The sequence below is a fragment of the Strix aluco genome, chromosome 5 (assembly GCF_031877795.1).
Source record: "Strix aluco isolate bStrAlu1 chromosome 5, bStrAlu1.hap1, whole genome shotgun sequence".
Classification (NCBI taxonomy): Eukaryota; Metazoa; Chordata; class Aves; order Strigiformes; family Strigidae; genus Strix; species Strix aluco.
The window spans coordinates 54,334,660-54,355,314 of NC_133935.1; the positions used below are offsets into that span (position 1 = coordinate 54,334,660).

Sequence of the window (20,655 nt, forward strand, 5' to 3'; positions counted from 1 at the left end):
CTGGCAAAATGTCCCTACTCAGCTTTCTTTAAAGTACCACAAAAATAACAACCTCTTTCATCATCATGTACCTTCATTTTAAAACTCACTAAGATCCTCTGATCTTTCTCTCTCTTCCTCATTTAGTATCCACATACATACTACTCTGAGACCTTCTGAAGTTTTTACTAATTTGATCATTCTCATTAAATTGCTGCTCCATTTTAAGCACTAGCCAAAACCCCTATTTATCTCCATCTGTAAATAACTTTCAAGAAGACAACACAACTGTTAAGCCCTGAAAATTACTTAAGTGACAAGACTTGATCTACTGAGTAAAAACTAGTTAAAAGGGGGGAGGGGAAGATATCAAGAATGAGTACTTGCCTAAATATGTGGAATCCTTTCCTCTACATTCTCTGTGTTTTTCTTCCTGCTTAGTTTATAATGGGACTTTCCTGGGTATGCAGGACAACCTCCAGAAATTTAAAAGGCAAACAAAAAAACCCTCTCTGTTCAGAAAATGAACCATAAGACAATATGAATAACTTACTAAACTTGATCTATTACAAATAAATAAACAGCAAAAGAACTAGGCAATTCAACACTAGAATCTGCTAGCGTGTCTCAGCAGCTAACGTAGTCAGTGGAACCCTGATGCAGGTCTCCATGAAAGCAGAACTCTACAATTAATAAACAAAACAAGTCCTCACTGCTACCAAAACCCTAAAAGCAGAGCTCGTATCACTACTGGGGGGCAACGCCAGCAGCACAGCAGCCACTCAAGGGACAGCAGGACTGTCTGCTTGAAAAGGGATACCACAAGCTGCTATGTAAGATAACAGCAATAATTTCTGATGTACTTCAGCAAGCAAGAATGATGACCTATGCTCTTTTTCCACCCTCCTCTATGCACTGACATAGGGCAAGATGTAGAGAAAGGAGGTATGTACCCCTTTTAAATAATGTGTTGCTTTTATTCTCTGGAGACATCACTGTGGCTGACAGCTCAAAAGAGAGCGGCAACAAGCACTATTGCTAAACACAAATTTACATTATCTTTAGTAAAAAAAATTTTTTTTAAGTGTTTATTGGCAAAAATAATTCCAATCATAGTAGAAACAAAAACTGTGTAGCTGTATAATATCTGTATAACATGGTAGAAATTGCAGAGTTGCACGAAAAATATAGTTTGTCTACACCTTTGACTTACTCACCTGCCTTCTACCCACTAATTGTTTTGATCAGAACAACTTGCATTCCATAACTTGGAGTAGTTTTAAACAACAGCCATTTTATACACTCTGCTTACAGCAGACTGAGTTTAAAAGTTCTCTTTCCAAATTACACAAGCCTATGGCCCAGGCCAAGCAACAGTTTCATATCACATATGATCAAGAACCGTCAAAAAAACCAGTGCTTTGGACCTACTTCCACCTGTAAGATACAAAGTTGGCCTCTAAATCTTTGGGTTGTAGGTATAGAAAAAATTCTTAGATTTTTTGAAAGTTTGCTCCATTAAATCTTCTCCTCTCTTGTTGAAAATTCATTCTTAACACATATGTAGTATTAGAGGTGGGACAGAAAGTCGATGCAACCTCTCCTGAACTTAAGTTGACATCCAGTCTTGCATATGCTATATATATATACACACATATACAATAAAATGTATACATTTCTTATATAATCAACATAAAAAATACTCATAAACATTACTAATTTTTTTAAAGTGACAACAGCATTTGAAGAAACCCTTACTGTTCTACAACTGTATCCATCTTAGCTTTCTTAAATGTAGCAATGCCCATGAAGAAATATTTTTCAAGATGAGATCTTTCTCCCTGCAAGCTTTTTAAGGGAGAGATAAAATCCTTTATTTGATTATATGCAACGTTATGCCTTTATGATATTTTAATATAAGGATTAAAGTAACAGTAATTGTGATGATGACAGATTTTTTTAAACCAAAATGAAAATGGTAAATTCAGTGTTAATGAAAAATATAAACTAACAGAAAATTAATTCTGTTTATGTAGCACTGGTAGCGCAAGCAAAGATGCAGAAAAACTACTAGAAGCTTGTACCAGTAAATCAGAACCTCACTGTAGAAAGCAGATGGTGCAACTCAAGTCAGAGACCACTCAGCACTTTACAAATAAGGACAGCCTTCACTCAGTAGCAACCCAGAACCTCTCAGTTAATACCCAGTGACCAGTTTAAATGAGGGAATTGGCCTGTAAAGACTAACTTACCAGCATTTGATTACATAACCCCTCCTCTTCCTTCTACAGTATCTACCCCATCCGCTCTTCCAAACACCAGTGGTCCCATATTCCTGTCTCCTCATCCAGTGCATGAATGCATCCAGCTCACTCTGTATTCACATTCCTTCCCTTTGCAATTTGACTACCTATGCTCAAATGATCTTCTCCCCCCCCTCATTAAAATACCTCCAAACACCTTGTCTTCCCTCTTCTTTGGCCTACAGGTGATTGAGAAGCAACATGTGTTATTTGGCCCAGCTGGAGGCGGGGTTAGCACGTGCCTCCCAGCTGGCTGTTCAGAGTATCAACCTAGCAGTACACACGCACCTTAGAGGCTCCAAGCTGCACATCTGGATCAACTGGCTGCCTGGTCAGGAGATGTGCATCTTCCCAATGGGCAGATGCCAAGTCAAGAAACAGATGAAGTCTCTGAAGGCACAAACCATTGCAAATGCATATCATCTGAACCAAAAAAGCCTTGAGGAAAGAGAGACAGCCCTGAGAGTCACTTCCACCTGGTGGCCTTCTACAGCAGAATCCTGTACAATGCCCCCTTTAAAGTTTCATCTAGTAAGGCAATCAGATCAACAATCCTGTACATTTATATTATTGCTCTATGTTACATGGTATGTGAACAATCATATTTATGTTGTGTCTACTTCACTGTAACTTTCCATCATTATTTCCACAATATAAAAAAGGTTTTCATCATATTTAGTTTGACACTGTGAGTACTGTAAGTCGACAGTACTACAGATCACACTATCCTAGTGAAATTATAATAAAACCAAGTAAATTCTTTGATGTTTCTGAAAACAAGAAATAATAACAGCTTTTTGTTTTCCTTACTTAGCAAGATCACCAAGCAGCCCCCTTCCCCCCCAAAAAAGCAAGCTTCAATTAATTTACTCATATAGAAAACAAATCCTGTTGCTTTCACAAACTCTAAAAAGAAAACAATCACCAAACCTTGAGTCTGCAACTTTTGCTTACATGCAAAGACCTCCTGAAGACAACTAAAGAAATGAACACTGTTTACACCAATTCCAGTATCGTAAGTTTTAAATGCATCTTTATTGACTTCACTTTTTTAGTTTCTTTCCTTGCTAAAAGCAGGCACATTTTGTGTTAATATACATGGTCCACATCCTACACACCTTACCTTTACAAGCACACTGCGGGACTGACACAGGATGCCATCAATTTCAGCCTAGCTCTGAAGAGGGATGAGGTTCCCCCTAAGCAGATCTAGACTTTGCCCACATGGGCAAAGGCAGCTCTTACTGCAGACCTACAGAAGCATCAAGTCACCATAAAACTAACAGAATATTTTTGCTTTCTACCAGGCACATAAATTTATGGACAATCATAATCTTAAACTGCATTGCATACAAATATCCATAGAGAAATGTATCAGTACGTTTAGGCAATCTGGGTGTTTGTTTACAGTTAAATGCAGAACAGTAGATAATTTTTAAGTCACTTTTTTCTTTGATCCTGCTTAAGAAGCACTTTCTTCACCAGTTGGACTAACCCTCTTCAAAATACAATTAAACTGTTTCTTAGGAGAATGAAAGCTACTACAGGAAAATGGGGTTTGTATACTGGTAATATAAAAATCTAAATAGAAAAAAAGTCTTGCATTCATTTATGACAAAAACCACCTTTCTAAGAATGTAACTATTTCAGTAGTAACAGCATATTGACTATAGGACATATGAATGAAACAATACTAAACATGATGAAGTCATTGTCACCAATATTTTCTAACCTTATACATTTTTACTATGATTCTCTACACACTAACATAACATCTTTCTAATAAACAACTTCATGTTATAGAAACAGAGAAGCACATGGCATTAAACACGATAACAAGTTTAGCTAAATTTGAAGGAAATAAAGTACATTGAATCATTTGAAAAAAATGCTTACTAGAAGTATTCCAAGCTGTATGGTAGTTAGGGCCCTGTATAGTCTTAAAATCCAGTTAAACACAATAATTCACTACAGGGGTCAGCCTTTGGCACATAATTGTGCTCAGAAACAAAATTTTCACTAAAAAAAAAAAAATTGTATTTCTATACCTTAAACTTATAAAAATTACCCTGGAAGAACAAGCAAAATGCACACCATTGCTGCAATGCTTCCCTAGATCTGCAGAGTACCTGAAAGCACATTTTTCAGGTATGTGAAATACCCTTTAGGTATTTGTCTGAATCCTGTGAATTCTGCATGTCCACAGCTGCAGAAATTTTTTTTTCAGGTACCATGGAATCTATTATAGTTTTGCTGTAAAATTCAGTATTTTACTGTTGCTAGGCACCTGACATTTAGTGCTTTGTCCTCTTGCCCTTTTACCTGCATACACCTTTTCTTTCCTTCAGTTTTCTTTACAATTAGGAATTCATTTGATTACGGGAAATATTCCATGTGCAGTCAATGGGTACAGACATCAAAGGGGCAAGGAACCGAAGATGAATTCCAGCTTATAGTGAAAGATTGAGAAGATGATGATTAGCAGAGAATGAGAGACAAAAAGACCTGTGAGCTAGACAGCCAGGGTAAGCAGCACTGCAACAGTGAATCACTCTCAGCCCACAAGCAAAGGAAAGGATTTCTGAACTGGTCCACGTGGGTGATGCCATGGAAGTCAAGATAGTAAGGAAAGGATGCCCAGAAAGCACGCTCAAAACTTCCTCAGAAATAACTAATATTGAGATTAATCAAATACCATCTTGAATGATGAGTCAGAACTATATGTGTGTGTATATATATATATATGAGGGGGGAAAAAAGGTATCTCACAATGATACAACAGATTAATACTGCCATGGAATTTATTCCCATTTACTACTGAGAGCACAAGGCTCTATTATGAAGAATATTCTCTAGAGACAAAGTTAAGGTTGCATATTCATACTTAAAGGAGGTAATTTCTGTTTTTTTCAGGTATTTACTGTGCAACTGTAGCATTATATGAATGTATACTGTTAGAAATGAGAATTTTCTTAGGTTTTCATAGGTGGTATTGAGGGGAGACTCTCCAGTGTTTCAAAGCTCTGCTATCCTCCCCAAAATTACATAGGATATACGTAAATTCTGTAGCATGGCACTGTTTACCTGGCCATCAGATACTCCTGAGCAAAATATCCATGTAAGGGAAGAACTGTTCCTAAGTTTACTTCCGCAAGTTTTTTTTTTAATACAAATATACTTTTAAAAAAACAAACCAAACCACACACACAGTTCTACACCTATCCTACACCATAATCATTGTTAACCTACTCAGAACATGCTACATTTACCCCCAAATTAAACTATTTTCATTTAGCTTAATTAAGCCGCTGGCATGTATCCCAAATGAAAAGTTACCCCAACACATTGCATCCTAGTAATACATGTTGTTATAGCACTTCTCCAAAGAACTATTACAGAGCTACTCAAAGTTAGTCATGTGATTTAGTGATTTACAGAGCTGAGAATCTCTACACGTGGATTATCATGGAAGTATAGCAACCTTTGGACTGGGAGGTAGAGGCCAACCACCAGGCATCACAGCACGTAACAATGGATATGCATGCAGCCATAAGTATGACCCATCTAAACTTCAGCAAACATGAAAAAGTCCAGCAAACAATGCAAGAGAAGAGGTCTCTGAAACAGAACGATCGTTTTACTTTATAGGATTTTTATGTATTTTAGGCAGCTATGGATTGACAAGTAACACTGTAAATTATTCTGAAAGACTACAAATCTGAACAGTTGCTCCTCCCACACCAATAAAAAAGGAAAATACTATGAACTCAGTTCACTCTTGCAGACAACCATGCTCCAGTGCACCATTCAACAGAACTCCACTCGTAACAGTATGCAATCCCTCCTGCAGCATAGCTTACTTGCTACAATTTATCTGGAGTTAAAATAAAAGCATGCACATTCAGTTTAAACATAGGAAACAAAAAGTAGAGAACCCAGCATCACTACCTTGTTGCTGAAAATCTAATTCAGGTCTGCTTAGACTTGAACTTGTTGCTCCAAGGAGACTGTATTTTAGATCTGATACCTAGCTCACTAATCTAGTACCTCAGGCAAAGCCTAAGCTCACTATTCTGGGTACCATCTTGCTGTTTTATTATCCTTCCTTAAGATAAGCTTCTTTCTTTCAACCGTTCCAATATTTCTCTGCTTAGGTATCCCAAATTTATTTATTCCCTAAGGAATAAAGATTGTTCTTCCTCTCATCTATGCTACATTTTCTGCTTCTCAACACTGCAGAGGGCAAACAAGCTTATGAATAGTTTTATTTTCCTCATATATTCCTAATTTATATTCATTTTCAAATATTTAAGATATGACATAGAAGCATGAAGAGACACAATCCCTGCATTAAAGAGCTTACAGTCTCACACTTCTCTGTGAGATAGGTAAACAAACATCAGCATACCCACTTTACAAATATGAATAAAAATACAGCAAATGATTTAACTAGGGCCACAGAATAAACATGTATCAGACTGATAACCAGAAACAAGATCATGTGATGGGATCTCGGGCCTATATCCAATTCCCTCTATGAACTATGTCTTCTAATAATGTGGACTGGTACTACAGTTACTTCAAGTAGTCCCGTTTAAGCTGCAAGACACCACTCTGACACTCTGAACAAGCATTTTAAAACAAAACACAGCAGAACAAAACACAATCTATTCTCATAATCTGTTACATACTTAGTTTTCAGTTTTCCAATTCATTATCCTGTTTTATTTTCAAACAGTGCTTCCTCAGCTATTGATTAAAAAAGAATTTTAAAAGAGAGTAAATAATAGTAGCCCCCTTTTATGGATGTTTTAACTAAGACTCAGGAAGAAGAAATCTGCCTGTCAGAACTGGATTCTAGTATTATAAAAAAAAGGCTTTACTGTATTTGGATTTCATTCCTATTTGACATGCACTCCCAAAAGTAACAGTCTGAACCTCTGTGTACCTCTAGTACCTCATCTGTAAGCTTAACAAATTATACTTCTATATTTCATTGCTGCATAAAGTGGGGAGTGGGATAGGAAAGAAAAAAAAGAGCATGAAAGTCTTATCTATTGAGGTTTAACTGCAAATAAACAAGGTAATTAGGGCCTACTAGCCCTAAAATTTAAAAAAAACCCAAAACAAAACCAACACTTTTCTTAACCCAGGCTTATTGCACTTCACAAGGAAATAAGCAATATCCTTGCATTCCATATACATTCTTGATCTTGTTGTAATACGCCTACCATCTAGTCAAACCTATAATGTTACCACAAGTATCAATAATTTTAAAGCACAAATTAATTTTGATACTGTTTCTGTTAAAAATTAGAAAATGGCCTTAACATAGAAACTTTCCACCAAATATTAGAAGATTCAGTAGGTCCTAAAAGTCACCACAGTTATTACAGTGTTGCCAGAAACTTGTTCTTTGTAGGTTATTAGTTCTGACATGTCTCTAGATAAGCTTTCAAGTTAAACAATCAGAATTCTGTATTAAAACTGAAAAACAACATTCACCCCTCCCCAAATAAACCAATGTATTTCAGCTTAGCAGCAGTGATTTAGGTCATTTCTAACAAAAAGCTTGCAGAAAAATAATCAGGAAGAGAAAATATGTTAACATTCATCACACTAATTTTTCAGTACATTTTTCAGCAGTAAAAAGGAGTTTACCCTCTGAACGAAAAGGTCAGAAACTTTGATAGAGGCCAAACTCATCTGCATAGTGACTAGTATCACAACATAACTCTAAGAAAGAGCAATTTTAAGGTAGCTATGTTTCCTTTCACCTGCTGCTTGCTCTCCTCAGAAAAGGCCTAATGGAAATTTTGTATTATAAAAGTTCTATTATCTTTTGAGCAGATTCCCAGCAACTCTGACAAGACAATATCCATCCAAATAAGTAACTTCTATTGAGAGACATTCTAAGATTTTAAGAACCAACATGTTTAATTCCACCAAATAAAGCTTTATAGCATGAACAGTACCTAGTCTTGATTGTGAATATGTTGACTGCATGATTACATAATCAAATACATAAAACAAAATTCTCCTTCCAACTATGTAAAATATTCACTTCAGACTTAAAAGCAAGGTCTCAAGACATCTGACTGAAACACACGTTACAATTCTTATCTTGAGGGGGAAAAAATAATTTTTAAAAGAAATTAAAAATGTCATCCATGTATTTGTTTCCTGCGTCATCAATGACTGCAGGATTTGCGACAAAATTAAGCGCATCAGATTCCACAGGTGAAGTCTGTACTGTTGCAATAAAAGTCTGTAGCTATGCAAGATGAAAACCTTCATTATAGTGTTATTCAAGGATGGATAGAACCTGTAAGGTCATCTGGTCCATTTCTCTGCCAGTCCTGGCTCATTACCTGTTGCACATGTATTAGTGTCCCGACCAGGCTGGTTCTGAATGACCCACAGGTTCCCCCATACTCCGCTTGGCATATTATTTAGAACGTATACAGGTATATCTTGGGGGTTTTTGAGCAGCTGTCTGCTCTGAATTTTCTCCCTTGGTTTCATCTCAGCTTACATGTTAACACAGCCTCTCACTTTATTTAAAATTATCTCCCTTTTAAGTATTTAGGCTCCTCAAAATGCTTGTAAAATACCATTTACCCTTCTCACCCAAAATGTTAATTTAGCCAAGCAAAACATACTTATTTCTCAAATCTTTTTAAAGATCAGTTAGTCCCTTCAGCCTTCTTAACGTTTTGTTGCTCTTCTCTAAGCTTCTGCTAAGTTGCCCCACCTGTTGCAAAGGCTCTGAAAGTAAAATAGTACTCCAAATACAGTCACACAATCTCATACAAAAACTTATCTTCCACTTGTTCAATGACTCTGTGGATGCAACCTAAACTCATTCTGATTTTTACGAAGTCTATGTTTCATATTGCAAATTGGGGCCTGTTCTTCCTGTCAGAAGCATGCAGAAATCCCTTTCATATGAAAGGGAGTTGGGTGCACACAACTGACAGGATTATCAGGCCCATGGTAGCACTCCTATCCCTTTTTCAGCAATACTGCTTTCCAGGTTATTCCCTCACAATGAATACCTGTTTTGGATTACTGTCCCTCAACTGTTTTAGCTTGCATTTTCCAAACTAAATCTCATTTGTATTTTCCAACAATGTGCCTAATTTCTTCAGATAACCTTTTCTTTTCTGCCCTGACTTGTGTTTAACTCTTCCCACTATCCTTGTCTGCTAACGTCACAAGTGCACAATTCACCTTCTCATAACTAATCCAGACACTAAATATGCCTAAAATGGCTAAACTTGTATTACTACGTGCACATGTAATCACTGATGTTACTCCTTTAGCACCTAAAACTGCTGTGACTCACCAAATCTATTCTTTATACTTTGTTCTATTTTTGTTTATGGCCCTTCAAACAATTCTTCATTCAGATGATTATCCATATACATAAATAATTTGTTAATGAGAGACTCTGAGATGTATTTGAATTTTAGAAGATATGTAAAATATTACTACAGATACAACTTTCTCTTCATCCACTGGGGCCTTGAACCTGCAATCAGATCTGGCAAGCAAGCCAGTCCTGTACTTCTCCATACTCACTGATCTGTGTGCAGATGCTGTTGCAGCATCAGCTCCTAATTTTAAACACTGAGCAAGAATAACAAAGAAAAGTCTTTTAAAGTAATTTTGCTTGGAAAATTCCAGGCTGCATGTTACTGTTTCCCTAATATTTCTGCCATTATTTTACTAGGAACAGAATCCCTTAAATTTGTCTAGTTCTTCAGCTCATGCCTCTTTTTTCTTCCTCCCTCCCTTTTTAAAAAAAAAAAAAGAAATCAGTACTATTATTCAATTTCTTAGTGACATCTTGAAGATCAAATGACCTATAAATACCTTCAGATCTTTCAAGAACCCCATTTGTTGTCAATAAGTATTTCATATGGTCCTGATTTTTAACTGCTCACACTTTTTCATCCTACTATATATGGAATTTCAGGAAATTCAGCCTAATGGCTTGCCTTCATAATAACTTTATGCAACTTCTCATTTATGAACTGACTTCTTTCCTCTCTACTTGACTTCCCCTTACCTCCCCAATATTTACAACAGCAAATTCTTATTCACCTTTAACTAGTACTAACTCATTCCTGCTGCCTCTATCAGAAGTTTACAATACACACCTGCTTCCCACCTTTCAGAAATTCTCTGCAGAACTGAGACTTAAACTTATTTTACCTTACACTTAGTTGTTTCACATAATTTCACTTAATGCAGATAAATACCTTTTAAAAGACAATGGATTTTTAATTCAGTCAGGCATACTTCATTTGCACTCCCCAAGAATAGATGAAGACCCACAACAGAAATAAATGTATTGCTTACGCTCACATGAAAACCAACACAACCTTGTTCTAATATATAAGGTCACATCAGCCCAATTCTTTGTAGGACTGTAACCTAATCAACCATTAACATAAAAACCAGGCTATACTTCATGTTAACTTTCCTTTCACCTACTGTATGTTTACCAACTGACAAAAATGTAAAAGCATGCCCACATTACTGATGTTTACATTTATTACCCCATATTAAAATACTTTCATTAACATTATAAAATAATCTTTAGAGAAGCATTTAGAAAATGCTTTACTAATTCACCTCAATTGAGATGAAACATCTAATTTGCACTACATCCAAGGGAATTACACTCTCTGATGCTGTAGAGACTTACAGAACTACATTAACAAGGTACAGTCTATCAATGGTTATCGGCACTGTGGCTTTTGACTGCTCACTAAGAACCACAGTGCATAAATTACTTCACCTGTCAGACGGCTCAAAGCAACACAGGCACAAAGTTTGAATGGTTCAGACTTTCCCTATTATAAGTAACTTTTTCCAGTGAGAGAAAAGGGAGGGCAGCACAAGGGAGAAGGGGTAGATACGATTCTCTATCATCTATTCAAATACCACCTATCATAAAGCCGATCAAAATTAGATCGGAAGTTTAAACGATTCACATATTTAATGAAGCCTAACATACAATCCCAAAGACACGCCGCAAAATTCCACAACAGTCAAAATGAAAAAGTTATTTAAATAAAAGACACACCTCAACTGCCTAGAAAAAACATAAGCCAATGATTGTTTTACAAAACATTTGGTTTCATCAAGCCAATGGGACTACTGACGTCACACAAATAATTCAACTTTCTAAATTATTTACACAGTAATTTTAAGTCAAAATGACAGCGTTATTACAGATAACACAGCAAAACGAGCAAGTGGTCCATGTAGCTTGAGATCTTATCTCAGCGAACATGGTATGCCAGATGTTTCATAGAAAGAAGCAACTTTCATCACAAACCATCACAAATCCAAGTCTGCAAATGTGTTCATGTAGGTGCACACCACTGAATCCCTCTGAATTCAACAGGGTCCCATCTGCCATGCAGATCCCTCGCTTTACAGCGGACACACAACATACAACTGGATAAAAATTTATATGAAAGTTGATAGGCCTCAGTTTGGCTTTGTTTGCAAAGTCATTACAATAGTGAGGCCAAGATTATAGTCATAATTGAGATTCAAGAGGAAATTTTTTTTTCCAAGGATAATTGCTCAGCAGTTCATGAAAATCTACCCCTATAAGAAAACTCAGGTTATGTTCTTCAACAGAGATAAACAAGACCCTGTTTACAAATTTATCCTTAGAGCATTTTTTCTTTCCCTATAACCAAATCCCCACCCTAAATCTTCTAGGTTAAAGCTTAACAAACGTTAACCTAGCACAGATACATGTGTATATACAGTCTCATTACTGCACATGTAAGGAGGTGACCTCAGCTAGGAAACAGTTCACAGCAAACTTAGATTATGTGAAAAGCAACAGTGAGTAAAGCAGTAATTCAGAAAAAACAAGAACAAAAAAACAAAAACCAAAACAACCACTAAAAACCAATCCACCCCAAAACCAACAACCTTGACAGTTTATTTCAGAATGGCCTAAGTAAATCACAGATTATGATAAAACAGACATTTTTAAAGATTCTTCATCTTAACTGTTCATCAACTGTTTTTCCTAGAGTCCAAATTTAGGAAAATCCCTAAGTTTAAAAAAAATATTTCAGTTATTTGTTTGTAATCATTTATACATATTTTCAGCAACTGTATTTTAAATTATGTTAATACCAGCATGCTAATAATAAAAATAGCATTTTTGTATGTCTGATTCTAAATTAAAAAGTAGTACCTTATTAAAAATTAATAGTCATTAGAAAGCTAAATTAACATTAATTGTGTTAACTGTCACAGCATATATATACTTTCAAAATACAAATGAAAACACAAATGACATACAACCTTCTACTGCAAAAAGTTAGGCCATTCAAACACTTACAAAATATGGAAATAAGAAGGAAAGGGTAGAAACCAAAAAACTATCATTTTGCAAATTATATGTAAAATCTAGTCAAGTAATAGACTACATGGTGAAACAGAAAAACTCAAAAAGCAAAAAACTGCTCTCTATGACCCAACAAATCTCCAGCAACACTATCTCAATTCTATGTAGTAGAGGGGAATTAAAAAAAAAAAAAAAAAACACAACCAAAAAACACCAACAGAGAAGGACATCCTAAAGTGAGTTTCCCACTTCATTCCTAGGTCTACTAACAATCATAAACTTTGGTAAAGCTATTAACAATGGTAATTTCTTTTCTTAGTCTGAATCTTAAAGCAATCATATGTCACCACCAAAAAAAAGAAAAATACAGTAACTACAGATATCTGACTAAGGTTTTCCAGACATCATTGTAACTCAATAACTGCTCCACTGTGCTATGAACTCTACAGCTTCAAGCTGGAAGTCAATCTAGGACAACCAATAGAAAGTGCACCTGTACAATTACTGCATTTCCTAATTCAGAAGGCCAAACTAGAGACAGATAAAGCTTGTGTGTACTCAGATCATCAAAACAGAAGTCCAAAAGCCCATACATCTTTTGTACATATTGCACATCTAGATTATCGTTAATTGCAATGAAAAATATAATTTATACAATTCAGAAACAGAAAATTACATTCCTTAACCAACATACATAAAACTTTATTCTAAATGAAATATAATTGTCTACATACAGCATCTGAAAACACTACATATGCAATAATTGTAAAATCTTTCACACAAAGAATAGTCACCAAAAGTTAATAATTTTTTTTTAAAATGTCATCTGAATAGTACCACACACAGTAATTTAAAATATTCAATATGAACTCCATGCTACATTAAAAAATAATCTACATCACAAAAAATAACCTGTATCATTTCAAGGAATGTAATCTTATTTTTAAAAACTGCATAAATCTACTATTTTTCAAATAATAAAAAAATTACTTAGCTCTTTGTACTCTAAAATAAAAAATAACGTATGCTGCTAGTAGTTGATAACAAGATAATTTATCCAAAGCAGTCTACCTTCCTGCAGATGCATTTTCATTCAATGTCTGACCCCACTGAGCAGTAAACAAGTTTACATATATCAACACATTTCAGTGCTCCAAAAATCAAGCTAAGTTTCTGTAACTACAATAACATGATCTCTTAGTAACAGTTCTTTAGTAGTGTCATTCTAAAACAATCAATAAAAATGGCTCTGACATACATTGTTTATATACTTGGGATCCCTTCAAAGTTTAAGGCTTGCAGATGTAAAATACAAATAAAATAACTACAAAACAGAATTACCTTTAACTGATTACTGCCCCAAACCAGTAAGGAATTACAAGTTCTTTCTGCTTTATTTTATAGCATTTTTAAAGAGTAGGGATATTTTTATTATTGCACACACTGAAAACCAAATATAATCCCACACTCAAAAATACTATTGCAACAGCTTGATAGCACTCACCGCAAGTAATACTGCTTTAAAGCGAAGGCAGCGTTAGAACAACTTCTGGGAAAGTTAAACTCCTCTACAATTTCTCCCCACTGATTCTTCTCTGATACCTGTCAAAAACAACACACAGGCCGAGATACACAACGTACACATAAAACACGTCGTTGACAGCGAACATCACAAGAAAACACAAGCTGCCATGAAGCAAATAGATAGATATATAAAAAGAAATAAACAGGAATGTATATGGGATTTAGGACTATGTATTTTACTGACAGTCGGTAGTATTTCCCCTTCGGGAATAATCCCGCTTCTCACCAGTATTTTACTTTATTTATTTTTTAACATATACCTTTTTTTTTTCGGGGGGGACGGCCGGGAGGATTTGTATTGTTTTGGGGTTTGTTTGTTTTTGTTTTTACTACCTGGACAATAACCAATCGGGAGTCCCTCTGTCGCCCCCTTTTAAATCCTAACGCGGTCCGTTAAAAACCCAAAGAAGTTTAAAATAATGCAGGGAAGTCGTGGCGGGGGCGCCCCCTGGCCTCCGGGGCGCGGGGGCGCCGTCCCGGGGGGTCCCCCCAAGACAGATCCACAGACACAGAGAGGCCTTTCTTTTGAGGCCTACATTTCTGTCCCTAGCCTTGAAGCCTAAAGATGGCTATTTGATTACACACCGTCTTGGGTGCCCCTTTTGTTATTTTTCTCCGGGAAGGGCTCGGAGGGCAGCGCCCGGCCCCCCCCCGGCTGCGAGGATCGTTTCCTAGCCCATGCTCCGTGCCGATTATCGATGTTAAACATGCCCGCTAATTTTGAGTTGCACTAAAACTGCACTCAGACTCTCTCCTCTCTGTCTCTCCCTCTGTGAGAGAGAGAGACATACAGAGAGCTGCCACCACAACCGAAAGAAACTGCCTCTCGCCGACCGGAGCTCTCTGCTCCCTCCTCGCCTTCGCCCGGGGAAGGGGGACAGGGGCGAGGGGCTCCGGCGGAGGCGGGGGAGGCACCAGCGGGGTGTGCGCCGTACCCCCGGATCCCCCTTCATCGCTCCACCGACAAGGCCAAGCCACCAACCTGCCTATCTGCTCGCTTCCTTCTTCCACCCCCCACCTTCTCTAACCGGCTTTAAATAGGACGGTTCCCGGCCACCCCGGCTCCCCCCGCCGCCCCCGGGGGTCAGAGGAGACTTTTGGGAAGAGGTTAGTGGGAGGGAAACCCAAATTAAAACTTCCACTCACCTTCCCAAATCCGCCTAAAGTGGTGACTCTGGTGTAGAGAGCGTGAAGATCCAGCTCCTTCCCACCCACCACGGGGATCTTCTTAAAAGGAGACCTGCCAAAGGAGATACACACAAAACACCACAACTTGTCAGCTCTGCCCCCTTTTCTCCCCTCGCTGGGGCTGCCGTGTCCTTCAGGGAAGGGGCTGGAAGTTGGATCTGGTCGGTTTAAAAGCCTCCCCCCCTCCCGTTCCATCTCCCCATTTTCCTCACCCTCTGCTGTGGTGAAACTGCCGCAGCTCGTCCAGGAAAGCGAGTCCCTTTCTCCGCTGGTCTGCGTGGTTTTTACCCGTCGAATTTGCCATTTTTGTATTAAAAAAGGTTCTCGTAAAAAAAAAAAAAATTCCAATAAAAAAAAAAAAAAAAACGGCCGACAACAACAACAACAATCCCCGGCTCCTCCTTGTCTTTAAGAGACCCAGGTGCCCGTGCTCGGCCGGGGATCAGCCATGGAGAGGGGCTTGTTTAAAAAAAAGTTTAAAAGGAATAAGGGAGCCCCAGAGAGTGTGGTAATTGCGAGTCCTGTCTCCACACAACACACAGGCAAAGAGACAGGGAGGGAGAGGGGCACCTCTCAGTAATTCCTCCTCCCGCTGCTGCTGCCTCTCTCAGCACCACAAACCCAACCGATCCAGCCTGCACATGAGACTCAACATGGTGCTGCTGGATCACACAATGAATTGGGTTACTGTTGTGGTGGGGTGGGGGGGGAGCCGGAGTGAGGTATTGACAGTGTGTGTGTGTTACAGCCGCGGCTCCATGCGATCTCCCTCTCCCTCGCTCGCTCGCTCCCTCGCTCGCTCTCTCACACACACACACTGTACAGCTACGGCAGCAGCGGCGGCGGCGGCGGTGGCGGCGGCAGCGGGATTCACTTCTCTTCTCTCTCAGACAAAAAGATCTGAGGCCGCCGTGCTTCTGCCTGGACGAGAGCGCAACACAGCGGACCCCGGAGGCCGGTCCCGGTACTGCAGAAGGCAGCTCTAAAGGCAAAAGCCAGCACAGCCCCAGCAAGCAGTTCCTGGCGGGGAACAATAGGCTCCTCTCGCCGCTAAGGGCTCATCTGCAATGTGCCGCAAACTTCACACAAAGCCGGGCGGAAAGAGGCGAGGGAGAAGGAGAAGAGGGGAGGAAAAAAACGGCTACTACCGGTTGTTCCGGGGCTAGGGGCCGGGGAAAGGGCCCTCCCTTGCCAGGCTCGCACCGATCGGCCTCTCTCCGCTGGCTGGCGGCGGGAGGGGGGGGGGGGGGGGGGCGGCAGGAAAGGTGGATTTGGAAAGCGGGGCCGAATTTTTTAATTGGAGTAAACCCAACGCCCTGAGTTCAAGGGGAGAGAAAACAACAACTGAAGGGGGCACTGGTGGATTTGGACTTTTGAAAAACTTTCCGAGTCTCCCGGCCTGAGGTGTTTCCAAGGGCAGGAAGTCGCCCCGGATGGCACGGCGGGGGCGGGAGGGGCTGCTCGCTGAGCCGGGGGGGGCAGCAGGAACCCCTCATTTCGAGGCGTGAGGTATTTAAAACTCAGCAAAGGAGAATGCCGAGCGCTTTACCAAGCAGGGGCTGCCCTGGAGAGGTTTGCTAGCAGGGGCCTGAGCTCTGGCTCACTCCATATTTTTTTTTTTCTTCTTGGAGATACTACGGCCTGTAATCAAAAGTGCTTTAGGACTGCCGAACTCAATCTTAGCCGCCTATATATTTCTGTATATTGATGAATGGTACATACAGCATAAAATAACTTAAGGAGGAAGGTCTTGGCCCTCACCCTGAGTGGGCAGTAGCCAACAGTGGCACTGCAGGCCACTCTCCCCTCTGCCTATGGCGTGTACAGTGTTTGTAAACACTTGTCTTCTGTTTCCCACACGGGAGCCCCGGAGAAGACCAGCACCCTGACCACAATGGAGCCTGGTGCCGCTTGGGCTAAACAGGAGCAAGAATGAGCCCATGCAGTGAACGGCACCTTCTGTTGAGCCTCTGCTCCTCAGGTAAAGCAAGCAGCGACCCGGGTGGGCATTTGTCCTTCCCTGGCAAGCAAACAGCCTCAGGTGAGCGCAGCTTGCTCCAGCTTAAGAGGCTCTGGAGGAACATTTGCCCCTTGCAACTGATACGTTGAAATCCAAGGCCAAATTGGGCCTTTAGGTTTTTTTCTAAGCAGAATTCATTAAAGTCAGTAAGGAGCTGTGTTTTAAAATCAATGGCACATTATGACCCCAAGTGAGCACTTAAAGAAGGAAAACTATAATTCCTTTCTACTCCATGTACTAACTTACCTCAAACCATTTTTTTTTTCCAAGTAAGATTTTTTTCCTTTTGACTTGAGTGCTGTTTCAGCTTGAATATAGCTATAGAGACAGAGATACAGTAAGATGCTTGGTAAGATTTGCCCTGGGCTCACACTTCTGGGGCAGGGGGAGGGGGAAAAGAAATCCCTCAGTTTCAGATTAATACTCTGTACTGAAAGTCGCCCTGTATGGATGGCGTGGTGGTGTGTGGATTTCAGTGTAAGAAATACATAGCGTCTTACTCACTGTAGCATTGAGTCCCCCCCCTCCCCCTAAAATTAGACCTGCAGCAGATACCTGTCTGCAGCTCCTGTCTGTGACACTCTTGAGTTTCTGCTATTTCAGCAACAGTACGCATAAAACTCCCCAAGCCAGGATAATACGAATGAGAGCGGTTTAAAACAAGCGATTGAGGGGCTAAATCGCTCTTTCAGACATACACAGCTAAACCTGCCTTCACAGGAGGGCGGTGGTTTTTAATCATGCCTTAAAATTCCTTAAAAGCAGGGGGTCTCCCCTCCGCGAGGGGCGGTCGGCAGAGGTGAGTCACTTTCCTCGCCCGGGTGCTCTGTGGGAGCGGGAGGCAGAGGGGAGGATAGGCAAATTGCGTAGCAGGGCTAGGTGGGTTTCCATGCTAAGCACAGCAATTGCGCACGGTCCCTTACGTAACTGTCAGCTGGGGATTCCCTAGAGGGGGTCACTTTATTCAACCATTACACAGACCCCGGCCGTCGCTCCGGCGCGCCTGGGCTGCCGTTGCCGCCGCTACTGAGGCTGCGGCTCCAGCTAGCGCGGCGGCTCCTCACAAAATGGCGGCGCCCATGGAAGCGGCAGCCCCATTTTGTGCCCGGCAGAGCCTGTCAACAAAACGCCGACTTGGCCAAGGCTGAGGAACAGAAGGCGGCGGCTCGTTCGCGTTACAGAGAGCGGAGGGAGGAGAGCGAAGGATTTCACCGCCCTCCCGCCGCCGAGAGGAGACTTTCTATCAAGTGTGCGCGTTGGGGGAGGGAGGAGAGGGAGGTGAAGGGGGACGCGAGCAGCGAGCGAGTCAGAGGCTGCCTTATCCCAGCGCGGAGCTGCCGGAGCTGCGGCGCGGGGGAGGGGAAGGGGAAGGCGAAAGCAGGCGGCCCTGGCGCTGCCCGCGCCGGCTCCGCCGCTCGCCGGGGCCCCGCTCGCGGAGATCCGAGGGCTTCGGAGGCGGGGGGCTGGGGGAGCGGCCGGCGGTGCGGGGTTGGGCGGGCCGCGGCGAGCGCGGGAGCCCGGGGCTGCCCGGGCGGGAGGCGCTGCTCCCAGCTCTCGTCCTCCTGCGCAGCCCGGGCGGACGGGACCGCTCCTGTCGGATTCCGGCGAACCTGTAATGGATGACAGGACGATCCAGCTCCTTATGTAGCTAACTAGGTCACTGTCAGCACTTAATTACTGTTTGTTTCATTTTAGTGCGTGCCTTATGAATAAACCGGCTATTAGGCTGATGCTTCAAGTAACACTATCCAGCACCAAGGTACAAAATGTCTGTATTGGACTCTGATCTTGTGATGCCAGCTTGGTAATAATTACTGTTTTACATTAACGATGTCTCGGTTCTTATAGCTTGGTTCTTCAGCTTATAGCTGGAACAGTTGGAGATCCCCTATGATAAGGTTGTAAAGCGAGAATTAATATTACACCACCGGTTTTGTTTTATATTGACGGGGGCTCCCCTCTTTTTTGAGGTAGAGAAAGGGCTTGTGAATTAAGACTTTTCCTGCTTAATCTGTGTTAATGTGCATGCATTTTAATGGTATTAAATAAAGGCGATGACCTATTTCTGGTGGAAGTGAAAATTTTTAAATGTACCAAAATTATGTTGATATTTGGGAATTACGAAATATCTCATGTTGCACATTTAAGAGTCAAAGATTAAATGTAGGGAAAAAGGGAAAAAAAATCTCGCTATTTAGAAAAAAAAATCCTTTTAATTGATCTCTGTATAGTACCTGTCAATGCAATTTGAATTTATTTAAACTGTAAAATAAAACTTGTACTACTATTAACTGCTTATAAAAGTTATCATTACAATGAATCTTAACGTGTAAATGTTATGTGTGGAATGAGCATTCTTGCAGACAGCGCAGTAACTGAATTGTCACTATTCAGTAGTGGTTGGGTGTTTTTTTGGTGTGTCGGTTGCTTTTTTTGAGTATAACTGCTAAGTGAATCTTCTGTTCTAATAGCTGTATCCTGTGTTGCAGTTTCAAACTTTTTTCTTGCATCTTTAATTTTGTGCTTATTACCTATTTGCCGAACTGCTGCTATACAGAGAGCAGGCCACAATTGCTCTTGTCAGTGTGCCACTAACTCTGCATTTGCTTTCTGCTGGGTGAAATATTCTTGCTCATTTCCATTTTCATTTCTGCTTGTGCTGCTCTTGAATTGTGGCAACATTACATTTTGATTAGAGTAACTAGTATCACTAGCTCAATGCTACTTATATTAAACAGTAAACTGTAAATCCTTAGAAACTGAAGTTAGTGTATTTTATTTGTGTATATGTGCCTGTGTGTACATACGTGTTTTTAGAAAATGCAGCCTATTAGATGGATTAGAGAAAACAGTAAATTCACTCTTAAAACCGCAGACAGTAGCATATAATATAGGTGCAATGTGAAAATAAACACAAGAATTACAGGATGAGCATCTGGTAGAGGAGAAAGGGTCAGAAAGCCAGTGGTAAATTTTAGTGGCACTCATCTCCACCATTTTTAATAAAAAATGTTAAAAGTGTTTAGAGTTAACTACATACATTAGGCTAAAGACTTCACTCTGCATAGCTTGCTGTGACAAATGTACACTTCAACAAGGGGTATTTACTCATCAAGGTATTAGTCCTACCCCGTCTTACTGAATACTATTTTAAAATTCTTTATTACATTTTAGTGTGCTAAAGCTACCTT

General features: G+C 40.1%; 1 protein-coding gene and 1 long non-coding RNA gene across 5 annotated transcripts in view; one reads left to right on the plus strand and one right to left on the minus strand.

Annotated features, from left to right (window-relative positions):
- The window catches only part of ARID2 (AT-rich interaction domain 2), a 109,418-nt gene extending 93,092 nt beyond the window's left edge, over positions 1-16,326 (minus strand). Inside the window, exons 1-3 of one of the 2 annotated variants that reach the window (XM_074827398.1) lie at positions 15,657-16,325; positions 15,403-15,496; positions 14,177-14,274 (exon numbers count right to left, since the gene is read on the minus strand). In XM_074827398.1, the coding sequence (XP_074683499.1) occupies positions 14,177-14,274; positions 15,403-15,496; positions 15,657-15,748 (284 nt within the window). In that variant the 5' untranslated portion in view covers positions 15,749-16,325. Of the gene's footprint in view, positions 1-14,176; positions 14,275-15,402; positions 15,497-15,656 lie in introns of both variants that reach the window. The other variant, XM_074827399.1, reaches the window with a different exon arrangement.
- Positions 16,327-18,293: 1,967 nt separating this feature from the next.
- The window catches only part of LOC141924620 (uncharacterized), a 47,693-nt gene continuing 45,331 nt past the window's right edge, over positions 18,294-20,655 (plus strand). For all 3 annotated transcript variants that reach the window (XR_012623598.1, XR_012623597.1, XR_012623596.1), the window contains exons 1-2: positions 18,294-18,713; positions 19,160-19,223. This is a non-coding gene — a long non-coding RNA (uncharacterized LOC141924620). The remainder of the gene's footprint in view (positions 18,714-19,159; positions 19,224-20,655) is intronic.